This window comes from Harmonia axyridis, chromosome 6 (assembly GCF_914767665.1).
Source record: "Harmonia axyridis chromosome 6, icHarAxyr1.1, whole genome shotgun sequence".
NCBI classification, from domain to species: Eukaryota; Metazoa; Arthropoda; class Insecta; order Coleoptera; family Coccinellidae; genus Harmonia; species Harmonia axyridis.
In genome coordinates, this window is record NC_059506.1 from 9269883 (window position 1) to 9286071 (window position 16189).

The window sequence follows — 16189 nt, forward strand, 5'->3', positions numbered from 1 at the left end:
AAACTGACTTCTTGGTGCACTTTATGGGCTGGTGGAATCATTGTTCCGTACTTCTTCAAAAACGATGATGGCCAGAACGTTACAATCAATGGTGATCGGTATAGAGCAATGATCATTAACTTTTTCATTTCTGAGTTGAACAACCGTGATGTCCAGGAGCTGTGGTTCCAACAAGACGGCGCAACAGGTCACACATCTCGTGCCACAATCGATTTATCGAAAGACACGTTTGGTGACCGCCTAATTTCACGTTTCGGACCTGAGAATTGGCCTCCAAGATCTTGTGATTTAACACCGCTAGACTACTTTCTGTGGGGCTATGTAAAGTCATTGGTCTATGCAGATAAGCCACAAACCCTTGACCATTTGGAAGACAACATTCTCCGTGTTATTGCCGATATACGGCCACAAATGTTGGAAAAAGTCATCGAAAATTGAACGTCCAGATTGGACTACATCCGAGCCAGCCTTGGCGGTCATATGCCAGAATAGTATATTGTGCAACAAGTGGGAAAAGTCCAACTTTTCTCGCGAGTGTGGAAACACACGAGCGAGAAAAGGACTTTCTCCACATGTTGCACACTATACTTTTCCTACAACTGCACAAATTTCAATAATTCAAGTAATGAACTTGATTCAAATCAAAATGGCCTTCGTTGACAGTATGTGCTAATTTATTGCGTTTCTATAGAAACAACTCAAATGCCCAATTTCATTGGTCTACCAAGCGAGGTGTGGGCAAAGTGCCGTGGGGAATAATATTTCCCACAGTATGAGCAATACATCGTTTTGGAATTGAGTAAGCTGTGGAGAATACGCTACTTTTCATAGCAGTTGTAGGAAAATCATATTTAAAATGTCACAAGATTATCTTGCGGATAAATAAAATTCATGTCAATCGAATAATCCATCGTTGTTTTATTGCAATTTAAAGTTCTATAGTTCTAAAAAAAAACACCCATTACTATCACACATATAACATTCCATGATATATGAAGTACAAGAAAAATTTTCTTTATGGAATCATATACTTTATGATACAATTCAAGAAAGAATATGATGAGAAGGTACAAAGATATCAAAATGAGCACATAACAATTCTGATTTTTTTCACAGGCAAGGGCAAAACTACCCAAGAAACGAAGGAGGGTACTTCCAGTAGAACCCACGAGAGGACCCAGGATACCAGGCCAAACACCGTCAGGAGGCCAGTGTCCTGCGGCAAATGCAGCAGTGGCGGCACAAAATAGGCGAATGAATGCAATCAAGGCAAACCATCCGAAAGACAACTCAATAGGAGCGCCACCAAATCCAAAATTAGGTAAAATAATTTGATTACGTCACTTCAAGATGTATTTAGACTGCAGCGAAACAAAGGACGTCTTAAATGCTGAAGATTAGTATGCTTAATGCACTCCGAACAACTTAGTGATTTCTTTTGATTAATTAAGGAAGTTAGAGTATTCCCTTGAAAAGTAATTGGTAATCTTGCAATGAATAGCAGAGAGATGAACTAAAATTGTGTTCCGAAATTACCGGATTGTAGGTCATAGAAACTTAGGCATATTGGTGGGATGAAACCATTTCGGAACGCGCATATTCTAGTGGCTAAAAATATATACAAAGTGATTCAAAAATAAGTACCTAACGCTGTCTCTAGGTAAGGTAGAAAACTGAAAATGTATTGGAGTTCGCTTAATCAAAAATTTCTTTAGAGCCATCCATAAGCAAGATAATGAGTGTTGAATAAAAAAATTTTTACACATTTTTTACGATATTGCCTACTGGCAACATTTTTTATGAAATTTCATACGAATATGTTTAGGGAGCCGATACATTTGTTTTCATATCTGACTCTAATAGAAGGCGCTAGTTACATGGTTCATACTGAATAGTATTGTACAGGGTGGGCGAATAAGCGAGGTAAGCGGCTATATCTCAGGATCCACTCATCATAGAGACTTGCGATAAAAATTTTTACCACTAAAGTGTACAAGAAAACACACTGGAAATTGTTTTGAAGTTCATACCTCTACCGCTAGAGGACGTAATAGCTACCGTCGAGTAGAAAAATGAATTCTACTCGAAAATGTTTCATATGAAGTTGAAGAAAAAATATCATCACTGTAATCTTTGGTAAATTCTCTATCATTTTGAATTGTCACTTTCGATTTTACGACATCAAATGAGGGTAGGTGAAAGGGAGAAATCCGATTGATTGAAATGCCTGTAAGTTCAGTTTGGCTCAACATTTTTGAGCAAATTAGATCTCGCCTGAAAGATAATATATAATAATAATTGTTGATTGAGGACAAAATATACTTGTGCGTGTGCGGTGCACGCGTTGCACGCGCGGTTGCGGGAGCCCTGGATATGGCTGAAAGAGAAGATATTCTTCAACTGATGCACGCCAAAAAACCAAATTATGTCTTTAAGTTCTTCACCTACCTTTATTTGATGTCTTGAAATCGAAAGTGACAATTCGAAAAGTTAGAAAATTTTCCAAGGATTACAGTGATGATATTTTTTCTTCAACTTCATATAAAACATTTTCGAGTAAAATTCATTTTTCTACTCGACGATAGCTATTACGCCTCCTAGCGGTAGAGTTGTGAACTTCAAAACATTTTCCGGTGTGTTTTCTTGTACACTTTAGTGGTAAAAATGTTTACAGCAAGTATCTACGATGAGTGGATTCTGAAATATAGCCGCTTACCTCGCTTATTTGCCCACCCTGTACATAACTTTTTTAAGGTTAGATAATCAAAATTTCAAGTGAATTTGAACATCATTCAATTTCACACTAAAGGGATCTTTTGGTGAATTTCTTTTCAATGTACTGTTTTCGGAATATTTTGATTTGAAAATTATGAATATTCAATGAATTGGGGTTTTACTATGCGGAAATTCATTATGAACGATTTGTTTGGTGTTAGCAACAATCATTTCGCTACACTGCGGCTTCATCAGGCTACATTTTTTTGTCTTATAAGTGTACAGGGCATGTACGAAACATATAGGGACAAAAAATTCGACATTGATATCTGTCAATGCCGAGTTTTTTTCTGTTTCTGTTTTTGAAACATCCTGTATAGCCAGAATTATTAGATCACATTATCAATATACAGTTTGGTTTTCTTTAATTATTCCTCGGGTAATTTTAATTGATAAAAGTTTCATACATTTCATTCAACATGGGTCCACAAAAGCTCTGTTTTCGAGATACAGTGTGTTGAATTCGGTGTTCAAGTTAAATTTTTTTAAGTTTTTTCTCATAGATTCTTGTTGTATTTGCTACCGATTTTGAGCAAAAGATTGCAAATTATTCTCTTGATATCCTCAGAAAAATTCAATTTATCAAAGGTAATACCACGAGTGCTTCATTTTTCATCGATAATTTTTTCTTTTCCACGAAAACTTTTTTTGGCAAAAATATGAAAACAAACCGATTGATGAAATCATCGCTTAGGACGAGTGATTTTATCTATATTTGGTTTGATTGAATGTTTTTACCTCAATTAATCAAGATTGAATAATGAAAATGAAGAATTATCAGATATAATTGGGAGAGCGAGTTGTATTTGGATGATCATTTTTTTTAACAATTCGAAAGAATTCTCAAAGCACTTCAAGCTGTCAATAATTCAATAAGTTCAAAGTAAAATTCTGAAGTTTCAATGTAAACAAGGTATTATCGATGAGGGAGCATTGTTATCAGTATAATCCAGAATCATTGGCTAGAATAATGCATTGCTATTAGTTGAAACCACCAAAATGTCAGATTTTGACATGTGTAAAACAAATCATAAAAAACCAATCGCTTAGCTGTGACGAATGAATTCATTATAATTAGTACTACGCGTATTTTGAGAACAAAAAAATTTGGGCCTTTGTTTACCTATACAACTTTTTATTGTTGAAATTACCCAAGAAATTTCTTATTTCTATTGGTAACTCCATATTTCATGAATTACAGATTTCCATTGAGATGGAATAAATATTTCATTTTGGAAAAAATTCGAATCGCTCAATGAAATTAAGTCAGTATATCATACTTACTACCCATTCATCAGAATACTCTCAGTTTGCCATTCTTCAAGAAAAGTATCTAACAATCAAAAATAATGAATAATATGAATTATAATAAAACATGAAGTCTTTTGTGAACAGCTTTGCATTTTACAGAATAACACACTAGATCTATAGTTCTTGGCATATGCATCATGGAATTACATATTTCATATAAGTAAAAAATTCGAATTTCCACTGATGTTTAAAGTTTGCATGATATAAAATTCGGAATACTCTGACTTTCTTTCTGCCGCTAAAAGAATCCATTTCATGCTTTTTATTCACACAGATATGAACCAACTAGACGATCATCAGGTCATACAAGCCAGCAGAAGGAAGAAGAGCAAGCTCTGCGACCAGTTCTAATCTTCATTTCACTCGCTTTTTATACATAGAAACATACAGGTTTGAGTTTACATACAGGATGGATTGTGGTTTGAATATAACAGCTCGTGAAAGAACATGATACACCGTCAAATGAAAGGGATCATTACCTTATAAAAAAATCTAATACGGTCCTTGAAACAAATCGATAATGAATTTATAATTCCCAATATATCTTTTTCTGAAGAAATGATTGATGCTGCATCTGGAAATAACTTGTTCAATAATTTTTTTTCTATCCTTTGTATGTGCTTGGCTTTCTCAGCCATCGACACAACAAACATTTCATTTCTATAATGAATGGTACATTTTCGGACTTTTGAGAGAATTAATTTGGTGAAAACCACAACTTCATAAATTCAACTATTTTCAAACTATAAAAAAAATCGAAAAATGGTTTGAATTAAAAAATTCTCATGCACTGCTCTTGGTAGAATCCATCACAGAAATTTCTCTGGTTCACATTTGAAAAAACATAAGTGTGTTTTTGTATTATAACTGCGAAAGTCATTGTGATAAAACACAAATTATTGTATGGCGAGACATTCCGTCACCAGTTGATCCGGAGTTTCTTCCTCCTCCCCACAGAATCTACACTCGTCATTTTCTGTTGGACCCATTCTCATGAGGTGTTTAATAAGACGGCAATGCCCTGTGAGGAATCCAGTGAGGAGGTGTAGCATATTCTTACTAAGATCCAGATACTTCTTGGATTTTGTAGAGTCAAAGTGTCGAAGAAATTTTTTGGAGTGATCCAGACCAGGAAGATTCCTTCATAGTTTTCTCTTTCGGTTACCCCTTCATCCTGAATATCTTTCTTGCAGGTGCATTTGTCTACACCACAGAAAGGTTTCGGGCCGATGAAAGGAGTTTGTGCTCCTTTTCTGGCAAGTGTGTTGGCCTCCTCATTCCCTCTGATCTTTTCCAGTAATAAATTATTTATGAGAACTTTTAATTTAACGCCATTTTCCAATTTTCTGTTAAAGCTTGAAAACAGTTACGGTTTTCCCCGAATCAATTCTCTCAAAAATCGAACCCGAAAATACGCCATTCATTTTTTCTAGTCGAAGGAATTCTGAGTTACCTTCACTGGGTAACTAATTTGGAACACCCGATACGTTTACAAGTTTGTTGATTTATTATTAAACAATCACACAAAACCTCCTTATTTGGTGCTTTAGCTTTAACCAATTTTTCCGAAACAATCACTCCCAGAAAAGAATTGATAATATTTCAGCTCCTATCCATTAATTTTGGGGTAGATAAGATCAAATGATTCTATTCAACCTGAATTACCTTCAAACGGTTGCCATTTAGGACCAATCGGAAGATCTTTAATTTCCAATGACTTTCAATGCTCGAAATTGATTTCTCGGCGAGAAGATAACGCACTCCGTAAACTTCACGCAATGCTATAGAATGTCTGGCGCACGAAACAGCAATTTGTATGAGAAATCTTCGCAATTTGTCTTTTCCGTTCGATTTGTTACCCTGGATATTATGGAGGTCGTTCATTTCTTTTTGTTGTCAGGTTCAAGGAATTGGAATGAATTTGTCATAAAAAATTAGGCCATTTACATATAGACTAAAAGGTTTGCCAATCGATTATCGCGGTTTCTCATCAGCATTAGGTATTGTGTATTTGCTTGATACTGGGATATCAAGTGTTCAACGCAAATTGGGGAAAAAAAATAAAATATTATCGAAAAAACTGAAACATCAGAGTAGTGAGAGACTTTATCACCAAATCTCACATGCTTATCTTCGTTTTCAGGCATATACAGAGTGATTCCGGATGAGACCGTCAGATTTCAGGAGAGGTTTACACTATAATAATAATAATAATAATAATAATATTTATTCATGCTATTACATTTCAATGACACTAGTCAAGGCAGTTTCAAAACAATGTTTGGTTTATGGTTGGGGGCCTTTATTGAGAGTCTACAGGGTGATTTGTCCGATTCGAACGATTTTTTTTAATCATAACTTTGGTAAGGCTTTATCAATATTGATGAAATTTTCAGTGAAGAACAATATGATTGTCTACTGCCAATTATTCTAACACTTTCACAAAAATACAGGGTGGGAATTATAATAAATTCAGATTAAATTTGCAGGTTGAAAAAACTCCCTGTACATTCCGTTTTCAAAAATTCACTACCTGCTTAAGATTCTACTACATTACTGTACCGGGTTTTTCACCATAATTTGACCCCCCCCTTTAACTTTGTTACTAGGAGAGGTACAAAAAAATATTTTCTACAAAAGTTTCACGAAATCAACTAGTGTTTTTTAAAATGATTTCACAAAACGAAATATATACAGAGTGAGCAACATATTGATAGCAACTTCATTTTTTCAAATGGAACACCCTGTATATTTTAATATATTTGACTAGCTCTTTCTTCCCTGATTTCGAATATATAACATATGTTTGGCCTATCTCTCTTATTCTGAGTACCACAGAGTTTCAAAGTTTAAGAACCACCTGGCAAGTTAAGTAATTTCAATTGGAAGGCTGCGATATTCAGAATGCCCTTTTTTGAATTATCTCGTTGACAATGATATATAACATACGTTTGTCATTGAATAAAACTATTGACCGAATATGCACTACACAGAAGCGGAAAAATTTGAAATATTTTCGCTTTATGTAGAGACCAATAAAAATAAGAAAGCCACAAGGAGAGAATATATGGAGTTGCATCCAAATGATACAATTCCAATTCATAGTGAAAAACGTATGTCATATCGTTGCCAACGAGATAAGTCAAAAAAGGGCATTTTGAGTTATCGCAGCCTTCTACATTGATTACTTTTGCCAGGTGGTTCTTGAAATTTGAAACTCTGTAGTACTCAGAATGAGAGAGATAGACCAAACATATGTTATATATTCGAAATCATGGGAAAAAGAGCTAGTCAAATATAGAAGAATATACAGGGTGTTCCATTTGAAAAAATGAAGTTGCTATCAGTATGTTGCCCACTCTGTATATATTTCGTTTTGTGAAATCATTTTAAAAAACACTAGTCGATTTCGTGAAACTTTTGTGGAAAACATTTTTTTGTACCTCTTCTAGTAAAAAAGTTTAAGGCGGGGTCAAATTATGGTGAAAAACCCGGTACATTACTGGAGCGATTTTTATTTGACACACGTTTAGTTTTCCTAGAAAATTTTTTTAACGATGAACAATATCGTTATTCCGCTCCAAGGCAGTGAAAATATTCTGAACTAGATAGTAAAGCTGTATCGTCCAATGATACAAAGCTCTTCCGAATGATGAAAAATAGTTTTATCAAATGGAAAATTATCCATGAAACTTAAATCTCAATTGAAATCAAGTTCGTAAAGATCCATGGTTTTTTTTTCTTCCTTATATGTGTTAGGCTATATTGGCCATCTTACACAACGATCATTTTATTATCTACAAGACTCTATCAAATTCTACTATCTAGTTCAGAATATGCTCACTGCCTTGGAGCGAAATAACGATATTGTTCATCATTAAAATTTTTTCTAGAAAAACTGGACGTGTGCCAAAAAAAATAAAAACGCTCCAGTAATGTACACTTATGGTAGAATCTTAAGCAGATAGTGAATTTTTGAAAACAGAATGTACAGGGTGTTTTTTCAACCTGCAAATATAATCTGATCTTATTATAATTCCCACGCTGTATTTTTGAAGACGTGTCAGAATTATAGAAAGTAGACAATCACATTGTTTTACACTGAAAATTTCATCAATAATGATCAAGCCATACCAAAGGTATGAATAAAAGCAAAATCGGTCGAATCGGACCAAACAATGTTTTGAAACTGTCTTGACTAGTGTAAACTTCTCCTAATATCTAACGGTCTCCTCCGGAATCACCCTGTATTTGATTATATCAACTGATTACAGTTGGTATTTCTCAAAAGATTTTCATTCACCATTATTAGAGGTTTCATTTTGATATATCAAAAAGAAACGAGTATATTTTGAGGGAAGTTAATGGATTTTTTTTTCATTGTGGTGCTGGATGTATGCCATAAGTGATGAAAAAATTTATCAGCAAAATGACCAGTATGGTTACCGTTGTAGCATCAAATTTTTTTCATGAAATTTTCCATGGCTAATTCGCACATTCATGGTTGTTGTAGGTCCCCGAATTTCATTTTAAAGTGTTGAATCGATTTTGTAGCATTGGCATAGATATTATCTATTACATGGCTCCAAATAAAAAAGTTTAGAGGTGGCGAATTGTGACCACCTCTTCGAGAAATAACATGGCCAGGATTGCGATTGCTGCTTTACTCGTGATTGGTCAAATCTCAAGATTTTGACTTCCGGAATACACAGAAAGAAATTAAAATTCATTTTACATTTCATGAATTATAACTAATTTTTCGTTGGGATTATTGAAAAATCCATAAACCAATACAATTTGCAATTACAAATAATTCATTACAATTCTTGAAATGTCAGAATTTGATAACTAATTAATAATAGTTATCAAAACTACGAATTCTAGTCATAAATTACTCCACAGAAATTGCGGTTTTTCCTCATTTGAAGTTCTTTCTCGATAACTCTTGAAGTATTCATTTTAGGTATACGGCTTGCTTAAGTAACCCCTACCTTTTATACATACAATCGACTGAAATATTGAAAAATATAGTTTCTAATTTGAAAATCTTGAGTTTTTATGAATTTGAGTTGTCCAAAATCCTGATTTTCTAATAGAAACCTGTACTTACATTTTTCGTCCAAAACGATTACATGTTTATAATACTACGTATTTGTGGAATCGAAAATAATGAAGGTATTTTCGAAAAAACCTATTTCTGCAGAAATATTCAAAAGAATGTGAGTCCTCGTTGCCACCATTTTTTTCATAGAATCCCATTAACTCATGAAACATTGAGTTTTTACCAAAGGTATGGTGTTGCTGGAATTGTCATAAAAAAAGCTATCTAATGATTCAATAATATACTGGATGTGCCATTGGAAATAAGGAAGCAGTAGTTTGTTTCCGGTGTAGCCGGAAGTTTCAGAGATCTGAAAATTGAATTAGGAAGAAAGATCATTGTCTCAAATCCCAACATGCAAATTTTCAGTTGAAAATTGTGATGCGTTTTCCATAAATTCCATATAGGCTATCGCGGTATATCCGTGAAGTTCTGTGATTGGAGAAAAAGCTGTGAATATCTATTCGGTCTTTCATGAGGAAATATTATATGCAAATGAGTAATTACGTCATGTTTCAGTCTCAGAATTCTTTATGTAAAATATCAAAATTTCAATTTTCATATACCAATAACAGGATTTATCTCTAGGATATCCGAATGGATTTATGGTGATTGAACCAATATAATTCTGTCGAACAAAGATCTTCCGATGTTCAATAGAATCAAATAAACCATTAACGATACCTTAGTTGCGCTGCAGACTACCGGAAATCAAACCCTTGCAATCCCCTTCGATAATGAAGCATGAATGATCTTCTTTGAAACGATCCAGCCATTGGTTGATGAAACGCCCCGTGGAAGTGCTCTCGATAATTGCATCTCCTTGTCTGAAAATATATCATGGAGGAATGATGCTCATTCATGAGACAGGAAAAAACGTCGTATAGAGCCAATGTTTTAAAGTTGTTCTGACCTAACAGGGTACTTGAGATGAGGAGAGTTAAGTTGAAATGAAAAAGTTGAAAAGGAAGTTGAAGCTGCCAGTATTTCATTCTTTTCTTGACATACCAATACTGTACAGGGTGGCTTGTTTTAAAAGATTTACTGAATCTGGAGGCCGAATCTTAAATTGTTTTGAATGAAAGTTTTCAGGGGCAAATCGAATGAAAGCATTCAATATGACTTTGAAGTTCGATTTCAAGTGCTACTAGATTTTTGGAATAGGAAATATTCTTCTTGAAAAACTATTGTCTTGACTAGATCGTTTTTTCCTTAAATCGAATTTCTCTGGAGATATGAATTGTTTCTTGTTGGAAGTGGTCACGCTAAAGTACTCTTCAGCATTATTTCTCAACGAATCATTTGTTTTTGTATTCCGTATGATGTGAACATTTCCAAAATTAAAATCAGTTTGTTTTCTGGATTTTTTTTCAAACCGCAAACATAGTTTAACAAGGCGATAATAAAATCTCGCCGCAACCGAATTTCGAAATTGTTACTACTTCAAATAGATGTATTGGTTCATAATTGTGAACTTTATATTGTTATTTCAGAAGTATTATTTTTTCAGTTTTTATTATTTTTTCAATTCTCCTTATTATTTTTTCTCATTAATTGATGCTTTTATGAACCGTCTGCAGCTAGATAGAACTCTGCATTGCTAATCATAGGAAAACTTTTGAACTTTTAATTAGGTGAAATGTGCTATCAATTCAAGTTTTGTTTATTTTTGATTTGTCATTTGTCTCTCCAAAAATACTCATTTCTTCAAATATTTTCAGTTGCTTGTGCATAGAAGTTTCCATTATAACTATTTTATGCATAAAAAACTTCATATCCCTTGAACGATTCATTTTTTGGTTAAACCAAAATACTCAGAATAATACCAATTTTTCGAACAAGAATGTATATTCCACATTTAAAAAATCTACTTGACCTTGGAATGACCTTCAAATCAAATTTGGTGGTCACATCGCATGCTTGCATTCGATGCCCCCAGAGGGCTTAGAAACTTTCATTTGAAAAATATTTCGATCCAGGCCTTCCCGATGTGATATTTCAGCGGGTCTTCAAAAATGGGTTGCATGTACACAATATCTAATATCACATAATATATGTGACGAATAGGTGAAAGCTAATAAGTAAAAACTGTAATGATTCATCACAATTGCTTCATGATACGTTCTTATCATATGGCTGATATTGGATAATTCTGAAAGAAATACAGTTGTTTTGTGATCATGAATCAATAAATTGTAGGCAAATTATATTCTTTAATGCTTCTATGAAATTAGTTTTTTTTTTATTATCTCTTGTAAACGTCAATGTTATACTTTTAAAAGATTTTCCAATGGGAAGTATCTATTTAGGCAGCTAATATCTTTTGTCATTTGACAATAAAAAGTACGCCATTACTAAAAATGGAACGATACACGCTTCAACAAGGCATAAGATTGTTGACATTCGATATGATTAATTGTGGAGTTCACTTAAATGAAGCACTTTAGGGTCGTCGTAAAGCACCATCTCGGATGGCAATAGTGAGTCTGATGAAAGAAATTCAGCTGTTGGGTCAGATTAATGATACAAAGAATCGAAACTCAAGGACAACTAAGAATATTGCTGCTGTATTCCGTAGTATTGACGAAAACCCAGGTTTGTCGATTACTCGTCGATCTTGGGAATTAGTCATTCCGCAAACGACATTACACAGTTTTTTCCAGAATTGGAAGATATTTATGTGGACGACTCTTATTTTCAACAAGAAGCAACGATACAATCACAAATCTTTAAAAAAGAAGATTTCAGGCCGTTTTATTTCTCGAAGAGGTGATCACAATTGGCCAACGAGATTCTGTGATTTAACATCTTTAGACTTTTTTTGGGGCCATGTGTGAAAAATTCATGAAGTTACGGACTCGGTTATGTAAGACATAAATAGCCGCAAATTAATGTACCAACTGTTCATGGGAAATTTCATGAGAAAGATATGGTGCTGCGTGACTGTGGCTTTCATTGGACTCGTTTTTCATCGTTAATTGCATACTTTCCTCTCCACAACCATATGAACATCTATTGATTTATTTTGAGAAATACATTTCTTTGTTAACCTCAAAATGAAAACTTTCATTGAAAAGCCATTAACATAACAATATTTTCCGAAACAACATATAATCCTAGATATTATTTTGAATCGAAATCTTCGAATAAGTGGATTAACATATTACAATATTAGGAAAAAAAATTAGCTTCTGAAGGGTCCCACACAGGCCTAAAATAGATGGATAGAAAACGAAGAAAACAATGAATATTGAACATTGGATTTTATTAATGAAAGTCACTCAACAAGTTTCGCCTATGTATCTTCATTTAACTAGAAATCGCACAGCTTTTGAAATTTCACATGTAAAGCCCAGTTAAAACGATTTATTCAACTAATTCTATTAATTTGACAAAACTCCTGAAAATGCCGATACATAGGCGAAACTACAGAGACTTACTAAGAAACAGTGGCGATAATTCGTTCCAATTGAGCCTAAAAATGGCGTACCATATGGCTTAACCATAGAACTTAAGAATGCAATGGACTGAACTGAACTGACACAGGTCAAAATCAAAAATTATGGGGCCTGATAGTATTTGATTGTATATAGAAGAAATTTATTCAACTGAAGAATTATTATTATTATTATTATTATTTGAACTGGGGTCGTTTTGCTTCGGTAAGCCTTCCAGGAACTGCGACCATGCAGATCTTTTGTTCACTACCCTACTCATTCATAGAAACCCAGGGAGGTCGTCAACGACGTCAATAAAATTTACAACCTCCCTAGGGGCCTTGGCCATTACCTCTCTGGTATCCAGGACCGGCTTGCCCATGTGAATGGTTCTTAGGCCAGCCAGCCCTGGACACTTGCATATCAAGTCTTCAGCCGTTTCTACTTCCGATCGACAGAGCCTGCAAATCTCGTCTGCTGACTTACCCATACGGTACAAATGATGTTTGTACCGACAGTGCCCCGTCAGCAGTCCCACCATCACCCGAAGCTCCGCTCGTGACAGCTTCAGGAGTTTTCTGGTGTAAGTAGGTGAAATCTTCACGAATTTCTTTGCCTGAGCAAGTCTAGGAGTGTTAGTCCAGTGGATTGTCCTACTGTTCAACTCCCATAGCTGGACCGCAGCTTTGTATTGGTCTTTTCCTATCCCACAGAAAGGCTCAGGTCCGGCAGGTCTTAACCATGATGCACTTTTTGCAAGCTCGACCGCTCTCTCATTTCCTTCAACCCCACAGTGCCCTGGTACCCATAGTAGAGTCACCTTATTTCCTCTGGCCAGTTGCTTTATGGTGTTACGGCACTCCCAAGTCAGCAGAGACCCCTGACAGCATCAACTGAAGAATACAACAGTGACTCAATAAAATAGGCTTTACATTTTGAATAAATCCGAAGAATCAAGTAAACAGAGAATGTAAAGGAAAACCCGCCATATTTAGGCTCAGCCAATCAAAAACGAGACCATGCTTGTCGACACTAGTTGAGTGACTTTTATTAATGAAATCCAATGAGTACTAAACAACAATTCGTTTTATTTAAATAGGAACCACGATAATGGCAATATTTGCAACCAAATTTCATTTAACATTGAACTAAATTCAACGTTGACTGATAATTTCAAATTGTTGAATAAAAATGTTTTTAAGAAAAAGATTAAAGCCTATCTCCTCGGCTCCTTGTTAGAGTGAGTTTTTGGCAGTTGTTGGAATTGTTTATTGATATGCTCATATTTTTTTTCTTTTTTTGATCAATTGTGTATATTTTCGTTTTTGCATAAGTTTTGTTCACATGTATATTTTGTATGCTACAAGGGTTAAGTGATAGATCACCTTTGGGTGAACTTCCCCTTGAGATTTCTAGTGAATTTTAGCAGCTTTATCGATTTGAATATTTCATTCAATTTCAATTCACAGTTTGAAATAGAAAGGATATCGGGTGTGTAGTCAAACTTGAACAATTTTATCTCTTTATTGCTTCAGCCAAGCTTTCGGACAATAACTTGTCCTTCTTCAGGGCTACTGAAAATTACATAAAGTTGTAAAAAACACACAGAAATTAACACAGCATAACTTAATGTGAGTCTTAAAAGTTAAAATTATTACAATGTTCATATATAATATGTAATTTGGCAGAAATAACTATATTTTACTTAATCTTAACAACAGAATCAAACTAGTCAAATATTAAAAGACATATGAACGAATAATGTCAAAGGTTAAAAACATAGAAAAAACACAAAGACAAAAGACACAGAGAGGAACGACAACATAGGACGAGTGACGTCACTCAATGAGGAATGATGAGGCGTTTTATAGTGAGGGAATTATCTGTAAGGCATAATCATCTAATTTGACTCATATTAATCAATTGAACGATGTTGCAATACATGGAATTAATACCATTAAAATCTGAGTAGATATTTAAATTTGTTTCATGGCTCATGATTTCAACCGCCTCCAAAAACTCTCTTTTATATTTGTTTCGTTCAGATTACAAGTAGTTAATTCAATTCACAGTGTTGTGTCCAAAATTCATCTCGATAAAAATCTAAGATCTATGATAAGTAAGTACCCAATTCCCTTCAAATAGCCAAAACATACCCATATATCCCCGTACCATATAATTGTCTCCTATAATCTGGGGTATTACCGTCTGAATAAAATACTAGCAAAAAACGCCTGTAAAATAACAAGCATCAACATATGGCTGAGAACACGAGCATCCCCAATTTGACGGTGTATCAGTTTCTTTCCCAGAGAGGTTTTCCTGTGTTTTGAAGGCTTTGTTTACAAAATTGCTTGCGTATTGTTAGCATTCCCAGTATTCGCACTATCCGTCAGCTGCTGCTATTGCGTGATCGTTCTGAACTTTCAGAGCACATTTGCGTTATTATTTAATGAGGAAAGTTTTGATCGATGAAACAGGGGGAGAGAAAGGCGACGCTGATTTCGAGTTTCCGGTAGAAAAATTTTCCTGCGCTGTGCCGTATTTCTTGACGCCGAGTTGAGAAACAGGCTTCTGTAGTTTGTCGGCGAAAGTTTTAGAAGTAAAATTCGACTTTTTTAATTTTGGTTATATTGAGACATTAAATCTTTCACCTATCTCAGTGTAACTTGAAAATAAGGTACCTTAGGATCGTAACTCACATTATGAAACGATAATTTTTTTTCACTTTTCAATAGCTATAGAATAAACTTGTAAAGTCCAGAAATAATAAACTTCTCATCTTGAAATATACCTGATTATTTCTCAGTTATATAATTCTCAAATTATGATATACTCAAGCATCTAACTAAAAATTATCTCTTGTTCCGTAAATTCGGGTTGTTCCACCTTTGATGCGACGCTTTATTACGGTTAACCGTTGAAATTTTCGAATTTGTTCTCGACTCAGTTACATTCGGAAAATGTAATTGAAATGTTGCATTCAGATTCAGTATTTTAAGTTTCTCACAATAATCCATGTCGATCACGTTATCAGGACCATAAAAAATGCAAGAGGGATATCAGCAAAACACTGAATATCTCAGTGACAACAGATTTAACCGATTTGGGTGTACCGATTAAAAACCTTTCGAAATAATTGTACGATTTTTTTTTAATATATTCTCGAAAAGTTTTCAATTTTTCTATAAATTCACGGATAACTCTACATGTGGTCCGAAAGATACTGGCAGTTTTTAAAAATGAACTTGGGAAAATGTCAATAAGTTCATCTATTTAAGAGAAATGCCCTGATTTTTTCGTGGCTTTCGGATATCCTAGTAAGTAGTATTAATTTTTTTGTTGAGACATTGCCTAAAATGAATAGTTTTCAAAATGCTTCGTATTTGGTACAGGGTGTACCAAATTCGATGCTCACTGAGAGGATTTCGAGAACTTTAAAACTCAGAGAATAAATTTTCAAGGACCCCCAATCTCTTTTCTCGAAATAATAAGACATCAAAAAGCAAATCATAGATATCTTGATCTGTTCTCGTTGTGGCTCGGTAAGCCTTCCGGGAACTGC

General features: G+C 34.4%; 1 protein-coding gene across 3 annotated transcripts in view; it reads left to right on the forward strand.

Annotated features, from left to right (window-relative positions):
• LOC123682870 (potassium voltage-gated channel protein Shaw) overlaps positions 1 to 16189 on the forward strand; it is a 300148-nt gene that overhangs the window by 263716 nt on the left and 20243 nt on the right. For 2 of the 3 annotated variants that reach the window (XM_045621678.1, XM_045621676.1), the window contains exon 7: positions 1117 to 1321. In XM_045621678.1, the coding sequence (XP_045477634.1) occupies positions 1117 to 1321 (205 nt within the window). Of the gene's footprint in view, positions 1 to 1116; positions 1322 to 4360; positions 4477 to 16189 lie in introns of all 3 variants that reach the window. The other variant, XM_045621677.1, reaches the window with a different exon arrangement.